The sequence below is a fragment of the Panthera tigris genome, chromosome C2 (genome assembly GCF_018350195.1).
Source record: "Panthera tigris isolate Pti1 chromosome C2, P.tigris_Pti1_mat1.1, whole genome shotgun sequence".
Lineage (NCBI taxonomy): Eukaryota > Metazoa > Chordata > Mammalia > Carnivora > Felidae > Panthera > Panthera tigris.
Window position 1 is genome coordinate 144,558,587 of NC_056668.1, and position 13,963 is coordinate 144,572,549.

Consider the following 13,963-nt stretch of genomic DNA (forward strand, 5'->3'; position numbering starts at 1 on the left):
TGCTGATCCTGCTTGCTCTGTACTCCTTTCTACTCCCTTGGCCTCTCCTGATTCTTCCTCTTTTGCCCACTTTTACTAATCTTTCTCAGGATGCTGTCTTTTTCCTCTTTGATCTCACCCATTCCTCTTCCTTTGGGGACCTTAAAACACGCAAGCTGACACTTAAAGTTTGTAAGGAGATGCAGGGCACTATCACCTGTGTTTCTAACTGCTTATTAGGTAATATTACTCTTGGATATCTTTGTCTATCCCAAACTGAGATCATTAACTTTATCAGTGCTTCCTAATACAAGCCAAACAAATTCAAATGACAACCAAATATGAAATTTACTTGTTCTTTTTTTTTAATAATTCACTTTAAGAATTTCTTAAGTGTATTTATTTATTTTGAGAGAAAGTAAGCATGAGTGGGGAGAGGCAGAGAGAGAGAGGGAGAGATAGCATCAAAAGTAGGCTTTGCACACTGTCAGTGTGGAGCCCGACATGGGGCTCTATCTCATGAACCGTAAGTTCATGACCTGAGCTGAAATCAAGAGTCCACAGCTTAACCGGCTGAACCACTCAGGCACCCCATTCGTAATTCACTTTAAAGCCATTTAGGCCATCAACTCCAGTTTCTGGGTTCTCTCTTTTATAATATTCTTAATGATAAAATTGGTCACTAAGACTTAATTCAATTTACCTTTGAACTATATCTTTACCCCAGCACTTTCTCCTTGCCACTGGTTGGGTTTATTCGATCATCCTCCCTACCTGTACTAACCTTTTACCTGTCTCTAGTATAGCTCTCCTGTAAAACATTTTCATATTGTTTTTTGAATATTTAAAAAAAATCAAAATGTAGGGGCAGCTGAGTCACTTAGTTGGTTAAGCTTCCAAGTCTTGGTTTTGGCTCAGGTCATGATCTCACAATTTTGTGAGTTTGAGCCCCGCATTGGGCTCTGCACTGACAGTGTGGAGCCCACTTCAGATTCTCTCTCTCCCTCTCTCTCTGTCCTACCCTGCTTGGTCAGTCTCTCCCTCTCTCTCTTTCTCTCTTTCTCAAAATAAATAAACTTTATTTATTTATTTATTTTTAAGCAACAGGGAAAATTTATTAAAATCTAAGATTAGAAAGGAAGAATAGTAGGAAAGCTCTCTTTACAGAGAGGGGCATTCAAAAGTGAGTGCTCCATAAATAAAAAAAACTTTAACAAATAAGTAAATAAAAACAAACAATAAAAATGTAATCACAGCAATCACCTCCCTGCCTGGCTTAAAGCATTAGGCAGAGTTTAAACTATAGAACAAAACTCAGACTTCCAAGAATGGCACCGAAAAATCCACAAAACAAAAACAAAAACAAAAACAAATCCGTGATTTGGTTCCTGAAAATCATGTGAACCTTCTGTGAACCTTCCAGGGCATTCCATGTTACTTTACACTTTTGTGTCTTGTTGCTCATGGAATTATATCTGCCCCCAAGAGAATAGTGATTTCCTTTCTTCCTTCCTTCCTTCTTTCCTTCCACCCTTCCTTCCTTCCTTCCTTCCTTCCTCTCTTTCTTTCCTTCTTTTTTTTCAATACTACTTTCCCTTAAAAGGCACAGTCAAATGATTCCAGGTAGAACTACTTACACGATTAGTCATAAGAGAAGCCGTATAAGCAGTGTTAAGAGAGCACCCTCCAGAATCAGGCTGTTGATATGCACATCCAAACTCTGTCATTCACCAGACATGGGCAAGTTGTTTGTGCTTTAGTTTGCTCCTCTGTGAAATGGAGAAGACAGTAAGGCTTTGTAAGGATTAAAGGAAGTCTGTATGGTACACTGTAATCATCAGTGTAAATATTGATGTTATTGTTGCACTATATTTCATATTACCGTGGTATGTTTGCAGTCTTTTTTTACCGTGTAGCCATTGACACAGTATGTATTTCCCTGCTGGACTATTAACTCAGTGAAGGCGAGTTGCATGCTTTGTTCATCTTTATAGACTGTTTAAACCCAGTAGTGTGCTAAATCAGAAATAGGAAATGTAACCAATGACATCTGCTTGGCCCCAGCAAATCGGTGTTAGAGAAGCCATTCCCCTTTTCAGCACCAACTTACTCTGTCCCCATGTGACACTTTAATCTGATTCTCTTTAAGTATCAGCCTCTCGTGTCACCCAAAGTTTGCAAACCGCCCATGAATTTATCACATCTTGGGTTAAGAATGGAGTTTTAGAAGGCTTAGACTGCCCATTGTGTTGTTGGTAACAAGAAGACAGAAATTTTATATGATGAAATGGAAAGAATAGGAAAATTATAGTAAATTAACCTTACTCATTTGATACTTCTTCATATAGAGGACTTTTAAAGTGTTTTGTTCATCTTTGGTTTTATTGCCTTATGGGATGACATTTTAATAATAGGGAATACTAGAACAATAATTTCTAAGCATGTAAGATGTCAAGATAACCACAAGTGTGTTCCCAGCCTACCATCCTTTGAGTTAAGCATTAACATGTGCATCTTGGAGGTGTGGAAGTTGATTTAGAAAACTTACTCGGCGCATTAAGGGATCCAACATGAATGTCCAGGATAGAGTAGGCCACTCTCTATTCACATTTCTGTATCCGATCATGCTGGCAGCCTAACTCAGAGAGCCGTCACTTTACAGATAGAGAAATGTCTACTGCTGTAGGAAGGAAACTGGTCTCATTTTACATAAGACAATCAGTATCTAGAGATACAGTTGTAACTGACTCTAATCCAGTTAACATTCTTAAACGTTGCTTAATGCTTACTCAGTTTAATTCAACATTTTTTTCTTTTGAATGTCTTTCTATTAGACTGTTTAAAATCATTTTAGTGATGCAAATTTGAAAAGGAAAAATTTTATATTATAGCAGAGACAGGATACAATACAAATAATACTGTGATAGAAGCCCAAGGTACTATGAGATCTATGTATAAACTTTTATTTCTATAAAATCTTTCTGAAAGAATAAGAAATAGTGGCAGTAATTCTCTGTCACAAGAAATAGTGACAGTAATTCTCTGGGTGGGGGGCACTGAGGTACTACAACATAGGAGAGAGAGAGAGATACTTATTTTTCACTGTTTATATTTTTATATTCTTTTCAAAAAGAAAAATAAAATTAATGTCATAGAACCACAAGGAAGAGGCATTTGTGTTCTAATGAGGTAATAGGAAGGCTTATTGATGGAACATTGACATGAGCGTTTCCTCTTCGAGATGTCCCGTGTCATAGCTAAGGAACGTATTTTATGATCCTGTGTTTTTCCATACAAAGGGAAATTGTACTCACTGTACTAAGCCTTAGAGTTTTCTGAGTATGTGGCTGGGTTGTAGGCAGTAGCTTAAATTGTGTTGAGAGTCAAATATGTTCTGAATTCCACCTCTGCATTAATACAGCAACATGACATTGAACTAAATGCTCCACGTTGAGCTCAAGTTTAGCTAATGAAGAACAAACGTGTAAATAGCAACCATGGTGACTCTACCCTGTTTGAATTTAGACGGTAGAAAATGTCAGTTCTGTCATCTACTTGAATCTATCCAAATTATCACTTAAAAAAAAATTAGTTCAATGTCTCATCGTCAAAGGCTTTGAAGTTTATAGGGAAGAAATGTCTGGATCACAATGGAAAAATGAAATCTGAGTACTTTTTACTCCAGGCTCAGTTACAAGAATGAAATTACCTATTCTTCTTTCAGAGCCATCTGGCATAACTCTACAGTTTGTTATTACTACTGCCCTATTGCTTTTTTAGCAGTCCAATCTGAAATTCCATCACTTTCAAGTAGGAGTGGGGGAGGTGGGAAATAATCACTCCCCATATTCAAAATCCCATCTTTCCAGTGCCCTTTTCAGTAAGAGCCGCTGTGTAGAAGACCTCTCGGATTGTTTTATTTGAATAAAATGTATTCTTGGGAGAGACTTGGGGAAAAAAAAATGTTTTCTATAGCATTGGTTTGCCAGCTGTTGTATATGGGCATTTGATATTAAGTGATACCGAAACCTTATCTTATTACACTAGGAAAGGAATCTGATGTGAAGGATATGGTGGTATTACAATAAAAATGGCCAATAACGTATTAATCTTGCGCGATAGTGTTACCCTGAGGATAGTGTTCGTGGTTCTGACTCTAACAATATTGCCTGCGGACATGAAAGACGAGCCGGTGCTGTTTATTTCAGTGTGCAAATAGGATTTTGTGTGGGTTTCTACAGTAAAAAAACACTCTACCCTGGGGTTATTGATATATTCATGTTATTTTTATTGTCAGTGAAATAAGATTTCACCATATTACTACTGACGGCCAAATCCCTGAAGATGACTTTCCTGCAGGCAAGATAATGTCCTATTAGTGACCTAGACTTGCATGTTCTGAACTTCTGGAGCCCACTTGCTTTAAATGCCAGAGAACCAAGTAACTCTTCGCGTTCCTTAAAAATATAAAGTTTTGCAAAGGCCAGCTTAGCGTTCTATAGATAGATCACACTTAGTTAACTCTCTTAGCCACTGTGGCATTTGGTATTTTGTTCATATGACATCTCTCCAGAAGTGACTGGTTATTCCTAAGGCTAGGTTTCTCATCCTCAACACTGTGACATTTTGGACCGGATAATTTTTAGTGTGGGAGCTGCCCTGTACATTGTAAGATATTTAGCAACCCAGACCTTTATCTACTAGATGCCAGTAGCAGCCGACCCACACGCTTGTGACAACCAGACCTGTCTCTAGATCCTGCCACCAAATGTTCCCTGAGGAGCAAAATTATTTCTAGTTTAGAACCACTGGACAAAGTGTGAAAGGAACACTCATCATACACATAATGCCATGTGCATTTGGGGGAAAGATATCTATATCTATCTATCTATCTATCTATCTATCTATCTATCTTAAATGAGTAAACTTTTCCCAGGAAAACCACTTAAGAATTAATTCCCAAGGCATAATACATATATTATGGGATATAAAAACATGAAGTTACAGGGGTGCCTTGGTGGCTCAGTCGGTTAAGCGTCCGACTTCGGCTCAGGTCATGATCTCACGGTCCGTGGGTTCGAGCCCCGCGTCAGGCTCTGTGCTGACCGCTCAGAGCCTGGAGCCTGTTTCGGATTCTGTGTCTCCCTCTCTCTGACCCTCCCCCGTTCGTGCTCTGTCTCTCTCTGTCTCAAAAATAAATAAACGTTAAAAAAAATAAAAAAAAATACTTTAAAAAAAAACATGAAGTTACATATTTAGACTTAACTTCGCTTTGTTATTATGGCTAAAATATTCTGTCAGTCATCTCCTTCATGCTCCCCAATAAGATAACACCTGTGCCTGGAGCATCTATTTGGATGTTGTTGTTGTTGTTGTTGTTGTTGTTTTCTTTCATTTTTTCTTTCTTTCTTTCTTTTTTAATGTCACAGGGAAGTGTTTTCAAACCCTAATAGATACATGGCAGGGACTAAGAAGAGGTGAAGAGACTGGGAACTCATCCTGCACTTCTCTCACAGAGCTTGGCTCTGTGCATTTTCTTTAGATATGGCACCTCTAAGCCGCCAGTGTGATAGCAGACTCTCTTAGGGTTTCCTGTCAATTCATCCGGTTTATGTTTGGTCTTGGGAAGAGCTCATTTCAGAATATCAGAATTAGGGGATCAACACGGTGTGTTGAGTCTCTTCTGCCCAGTACATTTTCCATTCTAAGTGACTCTCCGACTTGAGTGGCAGGATTTGGAACTTGCTGGGAAGCATGAACTATAATTCTTGTTTGATGGATAGGATTAGAGCAGATAGAACAAAATGCATTAAATTTCCCCCCAAGGGTTCCCTTTGTAAGTATCAGTTTACTTGGCTGTTTTCTTTAGGTTTTTGCTCTCTGTTCTCCCCATAAAATCCCCTGTAAACTCTACCTGCCAATCCACTTCTCGTTGCCGTCATATTTAATACTTCAATTGGTACATTTTATAAAATAAGCCAGCCACGCTCAAATGCGATGCACGATTCACTCCATTGGTGGAAGAGGCTGACACTGGGTTTCGGACAGAAATTAAACCGCTGCATGGTGAATGAGAAACAAATGTTTGTAGAGCGATCATGGAGTAGTCATGGGTGGAGTGAGGTCATCATGGGCCCCGAATAAAGAATAGGTCCTTTGGTTCACTTCCTCATAAATCAGATCTGTCAAGGATAAGACCTAAAGGGGATTTTTAAATGCAATTCATGATTTTTGTAAAAAAGGACTTGTTTTCCCTAGTTACTAACACTATCCATGCTTAGAAAGCAAGTATTGATTAAGCCTCCACTGAGCATTTACTAATATGTGATGTTGGCTGCTCTTTGGGCTCTCACCCCTCAGCTTCCTATGGTTTCAGGGACCTATCTTCTATGCTCCTGCCATCTTGGTATTGGCCAAGTATTGGTATTGGCTGGTACTGTAATCACTACTTACTTCCCTAAGCTTCTCTGTATTTTCATTCATTCATTCATTCATTCATTCATTCCAGCTATGGTTCTTTTTTTTTACTTTTTTTCAATGTTTATTTATTTATTTTTTTGAGAGACAAACAGCACCCGAGCAGGGGAGGGGCAGAGAGAGAGGGAGACACAGAATTCGAAGCTGTCAGCACAGAGCCTGACACAGGGCTCGAACTCACAAACCATGAGATCATGACCTGAGCTGAAGTCGGAGGTTTAACCACCTGAGCCACCCAGGCACCCTAACCTATGGTTCTTAAGTATCTCTTATGCCCCAGGCTCTCTTCTAGGCAACAAAGCCAGTATGTCCTCAACTTTGTCGAAGCTGACATCCTAGAGGGACAAATAGTCAATAAGTACCTTGTGTTAGCTCAACTACCATCACAAAATACCATCACTTAGGTGGCATTAAACCACAAAAAATAAGTTTCTTACTGTTCTGGAGGCTAGAAGTCTAATATCAAGTTCTGGCTGATTAGATTTCTGGTGAAGACTTTCTTCCTGGCTTGTAGATGGCTGCCTTCTCACTGTGTCCTCACCTGGCCTTTCCTCCATGCACGCTTGTGGAGAGAGAGAGAGAGCAAGTTCTTTGGTGTCTCTTCATATAAGGACACTAATCCTATTGGATCAGGCCCCACGCTGTTGACCCCATTTAACTTACTTTCTTCCAAAGTGGTTCCATCTCCAAATATAGACACACTGAAATTTAGAACTTCAACATATGCATTTTGGAGGGACACAGGCATTCGGTCTCTAACATACCTAAATAAATTTTTAGAAATCACTACTTTGGATGGTGATAAGCGTGATGGAGAAAAAAAGTAAATTACAGGACAAGAATAGAGAGTAATTGGGTTGGAGATGGTGGTTGCTACTTTAGCTACTACAGGCCTCTCTGAAGATGGGAAAGTTGAGTGAGACCGATACTGAGAAAGAGGTAGCCTTAGGGAAACTTCTGGAAATGAACATTGCAGGTAGAGGGAATTATAAGTTTAATGGCCCAAGATGGAGGTGAGAATAACAGAATCATGTGACAGAAGGTCAGTGTGGCTGGAACCTAGCTGGCTGGTTTAGAGGGTAGGAGAAAAGTACTAGAAAGATAGGTGTTTGCCTGTTTGTACTAGCCCATACTAGGAATTCAGATTTTGTTTTCATTGCAATGAAAAGCCATTGGAAGATTTTAGGCTGATTAATGTACAGATAAGATACAATTTAAGTGGCTAAATGGAGAAACTCTAAGGAATGTTTTAGAATCTTACCGATCTTTGGTACACATTGTAAATGCTCACTAATTTTTTTTTTGAAGTGAAAGGATGGTTGTTTACGTACACATTCATTGACTTTGTTTAGAAGTCAGGTTTATTAGTATAATCTACATAGAGTATATAGTTACTATAGTGTACAATTCGGTGAGTTCTTTTCTCTCAAATGTTTATTTGTTTATTTATTTTGAGAAGGGGAGAGCAGGGGAGAGGCAGAGGGAGAGGGAGAGAGAATCCCAAGCCGACTGCATGCTGTCAGCACAGAGCCTGACACAGGGCTCGAACCCACCAACTATAAAGTTATGACATGAGCTGAAATCAGGAGTCAGATGCTTAACCAACTGAGCCACACAGCGTCCCCAGTTCTATGAGTTCTGACAAGCATAAAATTGTAGAACCGCCAGACAATCAAGACAGAGCAGTCACATCATTTCCCAAAATTCCCTCATGCATTTTTATAGTTAGTTCCATCCCCCAAGCTTAGCCTTTGACCTGCCTCCATTGATCTATTTTCTTTTTTTATAGTTTTGCATTTTTCATGTTGTAGTATAAATGAAATTATGAAATATAGAGTCTTTTGAATCTTCTTTCATTTAGCATAATTGGCTTAAGATTCATCATGTTAAATGTATTGGTAGTTCTTTCCTTATTGGTTAATAGTGTCCACTGGACAGATGTACTAGAATTTGTTTATCAATCCGGTTGAAAGATATTTGGCTTGTTTCCAATTTTTGGCAAGTGTCAGCAAAGCTGCTATAAACATGTGCGTTAGGGTTTTTGTATAAACGTAAATTTTCATTTATCTTGAGTTAATATCTACCACTGGGATTATTGTTATAAGGTATGTGGATGTTTAACTTTATAAGGAAATTGACAACCTGGTTTCCAAAATGACTATACCATTCTGCATTTCTACCAGCAACAAATGAAAATTCCACTTTCTCTAAATCCTTGTCAGCATAGGATTTTCTTTTCTTTTTCTTTCTTTTTGTGCCTTTTTTTTGCCATTCTAATACATATGCAGTCTATATAATTTTTTTTTTAATTGCACAACTTAAACTTCGATGTCTGGTGGGTATGGATAGTAAGGATATAATATGTAACACAGTAATTTTTTTCGGCTGCAATTTTTTAACCAAAAGAACATGACCTTAGAATCCCTGTCGAGAGCTGGATAAAGTAAATTTAAGACTGTAGTCCCCCAATCCTTGCTTGAAGACTTTTATAGAATCTAAGATTAAAGAATGTACTCCTTGAGTCCTGGAAGCCTTGAAATCCAGCTCGCCCTTCAATAGGGGGCTTATAGAATGCTTCTTTAGAATGGTAACCCGTAACAGTCTCTATTCAAAATATCAGTGACCTCTGAGGGATGATGAAGCTTTTGATTCCAAAACTCCAACCTCAGTTATGCTATTTAAAAAAAAAATCAAAAGTAGTAGTTGATTTTTGCTAAGAGTACAGCAAAGTAAAATGATTCTATTACCCCTGAGACCCATTTTCCCAATCTATCCTCACATCAGTGAAATAATCCATCAAAGGCAACCTGGCCTTTTTCATTCTGTGGCTGGCCCTCTGGCCTTTCACTTACCAGTGAGACAGGAAGGAAGGAACATGATTTGAAAAATCTGCTGACGAATTTAAGCATTAGGTAACTTGTGAACTCTAGGGTACAGAGTGAGCAGAGATGGGTGTATCACTGATTTAAGTACCTAGAAGCTTCTCTTTGAAAGATCTATAGAAGGATCATCCCTCCTCTGGTTTGTGAAGCCCTGATCTCGCCCAGCACCATTTTATAATTGTTTGACAGAGGGCCCCGAAAGACTCGACACTCAGTGCTTTTTTACAGTCTACAGGACTGTAGGACTGGGTTATATCCCAGAGGTCTAGAATCTCCACCAATGCCTTGATTGAATCCAGAAAATATTCCTGTCCCCAGCTAGACACAACCCACACATCGTTTACCTTCTTCTCTTTTCAGGGAGAAAATATTTAGCTCTGTTTCTGCATGAGTGCATGGACTTCTGCCTAGCACAAATTATGTAGAACTCTCTAGGAGCTGACCCTCTTTCTTGAATGAAGAGATAGATGCAATTTGTGTACACATAACATTGGCCAGCTTTATAAAGCTTGGTGCTATCATTTTGCTTTTCTCTCAAAGAGCCTTACAATGGCATTTCCTTAAAAATAAAAAAAAAAAAAAGTAAAAAGAAAAAAGGAAACAAAAACAAACTAAAAAGAGGCCCATGGCTTTTCTCCCCCTGTTGGTGAAACATACTATTACCCTCACCTGGCGTAAGAGATTTTGTGCAGCCCATCTTATTTTATTTTATTGTATTTTATTGTATTTTATTGTATTTTATTTTATTTTATTTTTTAATTTTATTATTTTTTAATATGAAATTTATTGTCAAATTGGTTTCCATACAACACCCAGTGCTCATCCCAACAGGTGCCCTCCTCAGTGCCCGTCACCCACCCTCCCCTCCCTCCCAGCCCCCATCAGCCCTCAGTTTATTCTGTCTTTAAGAGTCTCTTGTGGTTTGCCTCCCTCCCTAACTTTTTTTTTCCTTCCCCTCCCCCATGGTCTTCCGTCAAGTTTCTCAAGATCCACATAAGAGTGAAAACATATGGTATCTGTCTTTCTCTGTATGACTTGTTTCACTTAGCATCACACTCTCCATTTCCATCCACGTTGCTACAAAAGGCCATACTTCATTCTTTCTCATTGCCACGTAGTATTCCATTGTGTATATAAACCACAATTTCTTTATCCATTCATCAGTTGGTGGACATTTAGGCTCTTCCCATCATTTGGCTAGTGTTGAAAGTGCTGCTATAAACATTGGGGTACAAGTGCCCCTATGCATCAGTACTCCTGTATCCCTTGGGTAAATTTTTAGCAGTGATATTGCTGGGTCATAGGGTACATCTATTTTTAATTTTTTGAGGAACCTCCACACTGTTTTCCAGAGCGGCTTGTGCAGCCCATTTTAGAAGATGAGTCCGGTCTGTCATTTTGTTCAGAATGATTTATTTCTCTTAGTGGAATCAAACAGTGTAAATCTCCCGGATGCTCCTGTTCGCAGCTGGTGGAAAAACACGAGGGTGGAACTCTGTGTTTCCCAGAGGCGCTGGGTAGCATTTGACCGGCACCCAGGCATTGCAGCAGCTTTATGAATCTTCTTTTTGTTGTTTTCTGTTTGCAGATTTTATTCTTCACCGTACAGTATTGCAACCAACCGCATGATTCCACAGACATCTCTCACGCCATTCATTGCTGCTTCCCCTGTCTCCACATACCAGGTATGTCCGATTTACCTGCACCTGAGGGAGCGTCTCTCTTGCCAGTAGACGGTATAAAGGCGAAAGGGGCACAGCGCAAGTTTTCTTCCAATAGCCTTCAGACATTTCAGTCCGACCTTAAAGTAATAATCCTCAAGGTGTCGCCTACACTTTGAAGGGCTTGTTTGCATCTGTTTCGCTGAAGAATAAGGTCCACTGTGCTCTTCATTCTTCCTGCTGAGTTTTTATGATTAGGCTCCTTTCCAGCCAACACGAGTGCAGCCTTCTTGCCACTGAGAACTTACTTTGTTGGTTGTCTGCTATTTGGGTTGTCTGTTCCCTGTTGTGTCTTTTCTACAAGCACACGTCTGGCATTCCCCTCCCTCACTCCAGGATATTTTACCGTTGTCATCTCATTTTGTCACAGTTGTCCTGTGCGTCCATGCAAAGCCACGTGGACAGCTGTTAAATCGTTTTCCCCGAGAAAGAGGGAGGACCATCAAAGTGGTAAAAAGTTATTCCTACCTCCTGCTCTGACTTCATCCTCAGTCCCAAACAGGTCAAAAGAGACCTCACGGGTTCCACAGGTTGAAGAACAAACAAACAAACAAAAATCCAAGATTCAGTGTGTGTCCTAAAGCAGATGTTACAGCGAGTTAATTCTAAGTACACAGGTGGAGCAAAAGAGTCAAACTTCTCCCTCCATAAATAACTCCTTGTCTTATTCCCTTAAGTCACGAATGTGCTATTACTCCCAGCTTCTCTTTGCCTCACGTGGTTCTTCAGACAATTCTTCTAATTCTAATTAGACAGTGCCTATAGATGCCACCTGTGGGGGGTATCTAGTGTCACCTTTTCAAACTTTGGAGAGAGAAAGAGTGCGAGAGAGTATACGTGTGTGCACGCGTGTGTTTGTATTTTGCAGACGGCGGGGGTGGAGGTTTCACAAAGGGTAAAACTGTCATTTTGCTGACTGCTACCAATTCAGTGAAGTTTCACCTTATTCAACCATTACATACTTCATTTCAGGGGGTCCCAGCTCTCAGAGCATCAGACTTGAGACTATATACATTTTTCCTTAACTGATTCCCCCTGAAGCAGATGATTTTCATTCTTTTCCTGCGCTTAGAATCCTGATCCATGTCGCTGGGTGAATGGAATAGACGTGCATGTGAATTGCACTGGAGGGTCTCAGAATGGATGATTTCTTAATTGCTTTTCCTCGGGACCCATGAGGCTACGTGCAGGTGCTGTTCAGTTTTTGTTCTTCCTGCAGGGCCCGCCTGGTTGTGATGTGTGTTTTTGTGTGTTTTTTTTTCTTTTTTTTTTAACCCATTTTTTCTAATCCTGGCCTATGTTTCAGCCAAGACCACCCACTGAGCCCCAGTGTAGAGCACTTTGGTGACATGAATAAAATATCCACAGAAAAGTGATTTCACTTGGGAGGGCTCATAAGTGGAATTTAACTCTAGCTCCTTTTTTCTGAAAAAAGGAATCAGAGCACTTTCCTATGTTGTTGATTCTCGCCTTTCACCACTTTTTTTTTTTTAAAACCTGAAGTGCATTGGCGCTTTTGTTAGTGTGAGTGTATTGAAAACAAAGTCCTACAGGGTTCTCCATGTGACCATCGGCCCGTGTAAGCTGACTTTCTCATTTGGCTGACAAGGCACATTTCAGAACAGTTGGTTGGCTCAGATTCTCATTTTGATTTGCCATACCAATTGCCGTGAAAGAAAAAAAAGATCACAAACTTGCTTAACTTGGGTTTAACCCAAAGCATTCCCCCCAAATTTCTGGCTGATCTCTTCTAATTCTTACCCCAACTTTTACCACGTAGATTTATTTCCAAGATGGGATCACTTGAGAATTTGAAATTAGAATGGATGAAAGAAAAAGAGGAAGGTTTAGCTGTCAACTCTTTGTTACTGGCTCCATAGCCCTGGGAGTTGACCCCTGAGTAGGAGGTCTCTGAGGCTTCCTAAGACTCTAGCCTCCACCACCAACCTCAAAATCTGCTCCAAGGCCCAGCCTGGTCCACATGGGCACCGCAGCCAGCTCCTATGAAGTAGGAGTTTGCTTTCTATTTTACTATGTTTTGGTAATCAGGTCCAAGAATTTCCTTTCTCTCCTCAGTTCTGAGCACTAATTAGCTGTAAAATCAGATGGACTCCACTTTCTTATGACCTAGTGTGACTCCACTGAACACAAGAACCAAGTTCTCTCTGTGATTGCTTTGTGCTAATAAATGCTGTTTGATGCATAGGTCCAGAGTACTTCATGGATGCCTCATCCGCCATACGTTATGCAACCAACAGTAAGTGTTCTCAGTCACCTGAGGCTAAATATTTCTATTATCCGAGTGCAAGCTTTTGTAATGCGTACAAGCTTTGGGGTAAAGCTTTTGTTAGATTTCATACCTCTTTCAGGCAGCCATATTTTCCAGATGGAAAGCTGTTCCTGAAATTCTACAAAAGCATGTACAATAGATAGATAGTAGAGTTAGAGAGAGAGATGAGAGAAAGAAAAAGAGAGACAGAGATGACAGAGACAGAGAGAGAGAAAGACAGAGAGAGAACAAACTTTATTAGAGGAAATAGTCAACCTCCTAAGCTGATGTCTGCCATTTGTCATGAATGGGGAATTTCTACTTCACACAGGAATTCTGAACTCTGGACAATTAAATCCATTACTGGGGGAAAGCCTTTCTGTTTTCCTTCTCTTGGTATGCTTTGTTCTCTTTGGATGCTGTTTGATATGCTTTGGGGGCAATTTTTGGTATCATGGCCAAGGGTTCACTCAAAGCAATATATTTGAAATATGAAGAAAGCTGTCTACTAATAGATGGAGATATAGAGATAGAAAGCAAGGCTGCTAGATATATATTTTTAATATTAACTAACTAGAGCCATTCTCTTCTTCTTTAGTGGAAAAATCTCTTCTAAAAATATTCAAACTCTATTT

General features: G+C 39.7%; 1 protein-coding gene across 8 annotated transcripts in view; it reads left to right on the forward strand.

Moving 5' to 3' along the window:
• Positions 1-13,963, forward strand: part of RBMS3 (RNA binding motif single stranded interacting protein 3) — a 708,718-nt gene that overhangs the window by 584,809 nt on the left and 109,946 nt on the right. For 6 of the 8 annotated variants that reach the window (XM_015544414.2, XM_015544418.2, XM_015544416.2 and 3 more), the window contains exons 9-10: positions 10,927-11,023; positions 13,266-13,316. In XM_015544414.2, the coding sequence (XP_015399900.1) occupies positions 10,927-11,023; positions 13,266-13,316 (148 nt within the window). The remainder of the gene's footprint in view (positions 1-10,926; positions 11,024-13,265; positions 13,317-13,963) is intronic. The other 2 variants (XM_015544420.2, XM_015544421.2) reach the window with 1 other exon arrangement.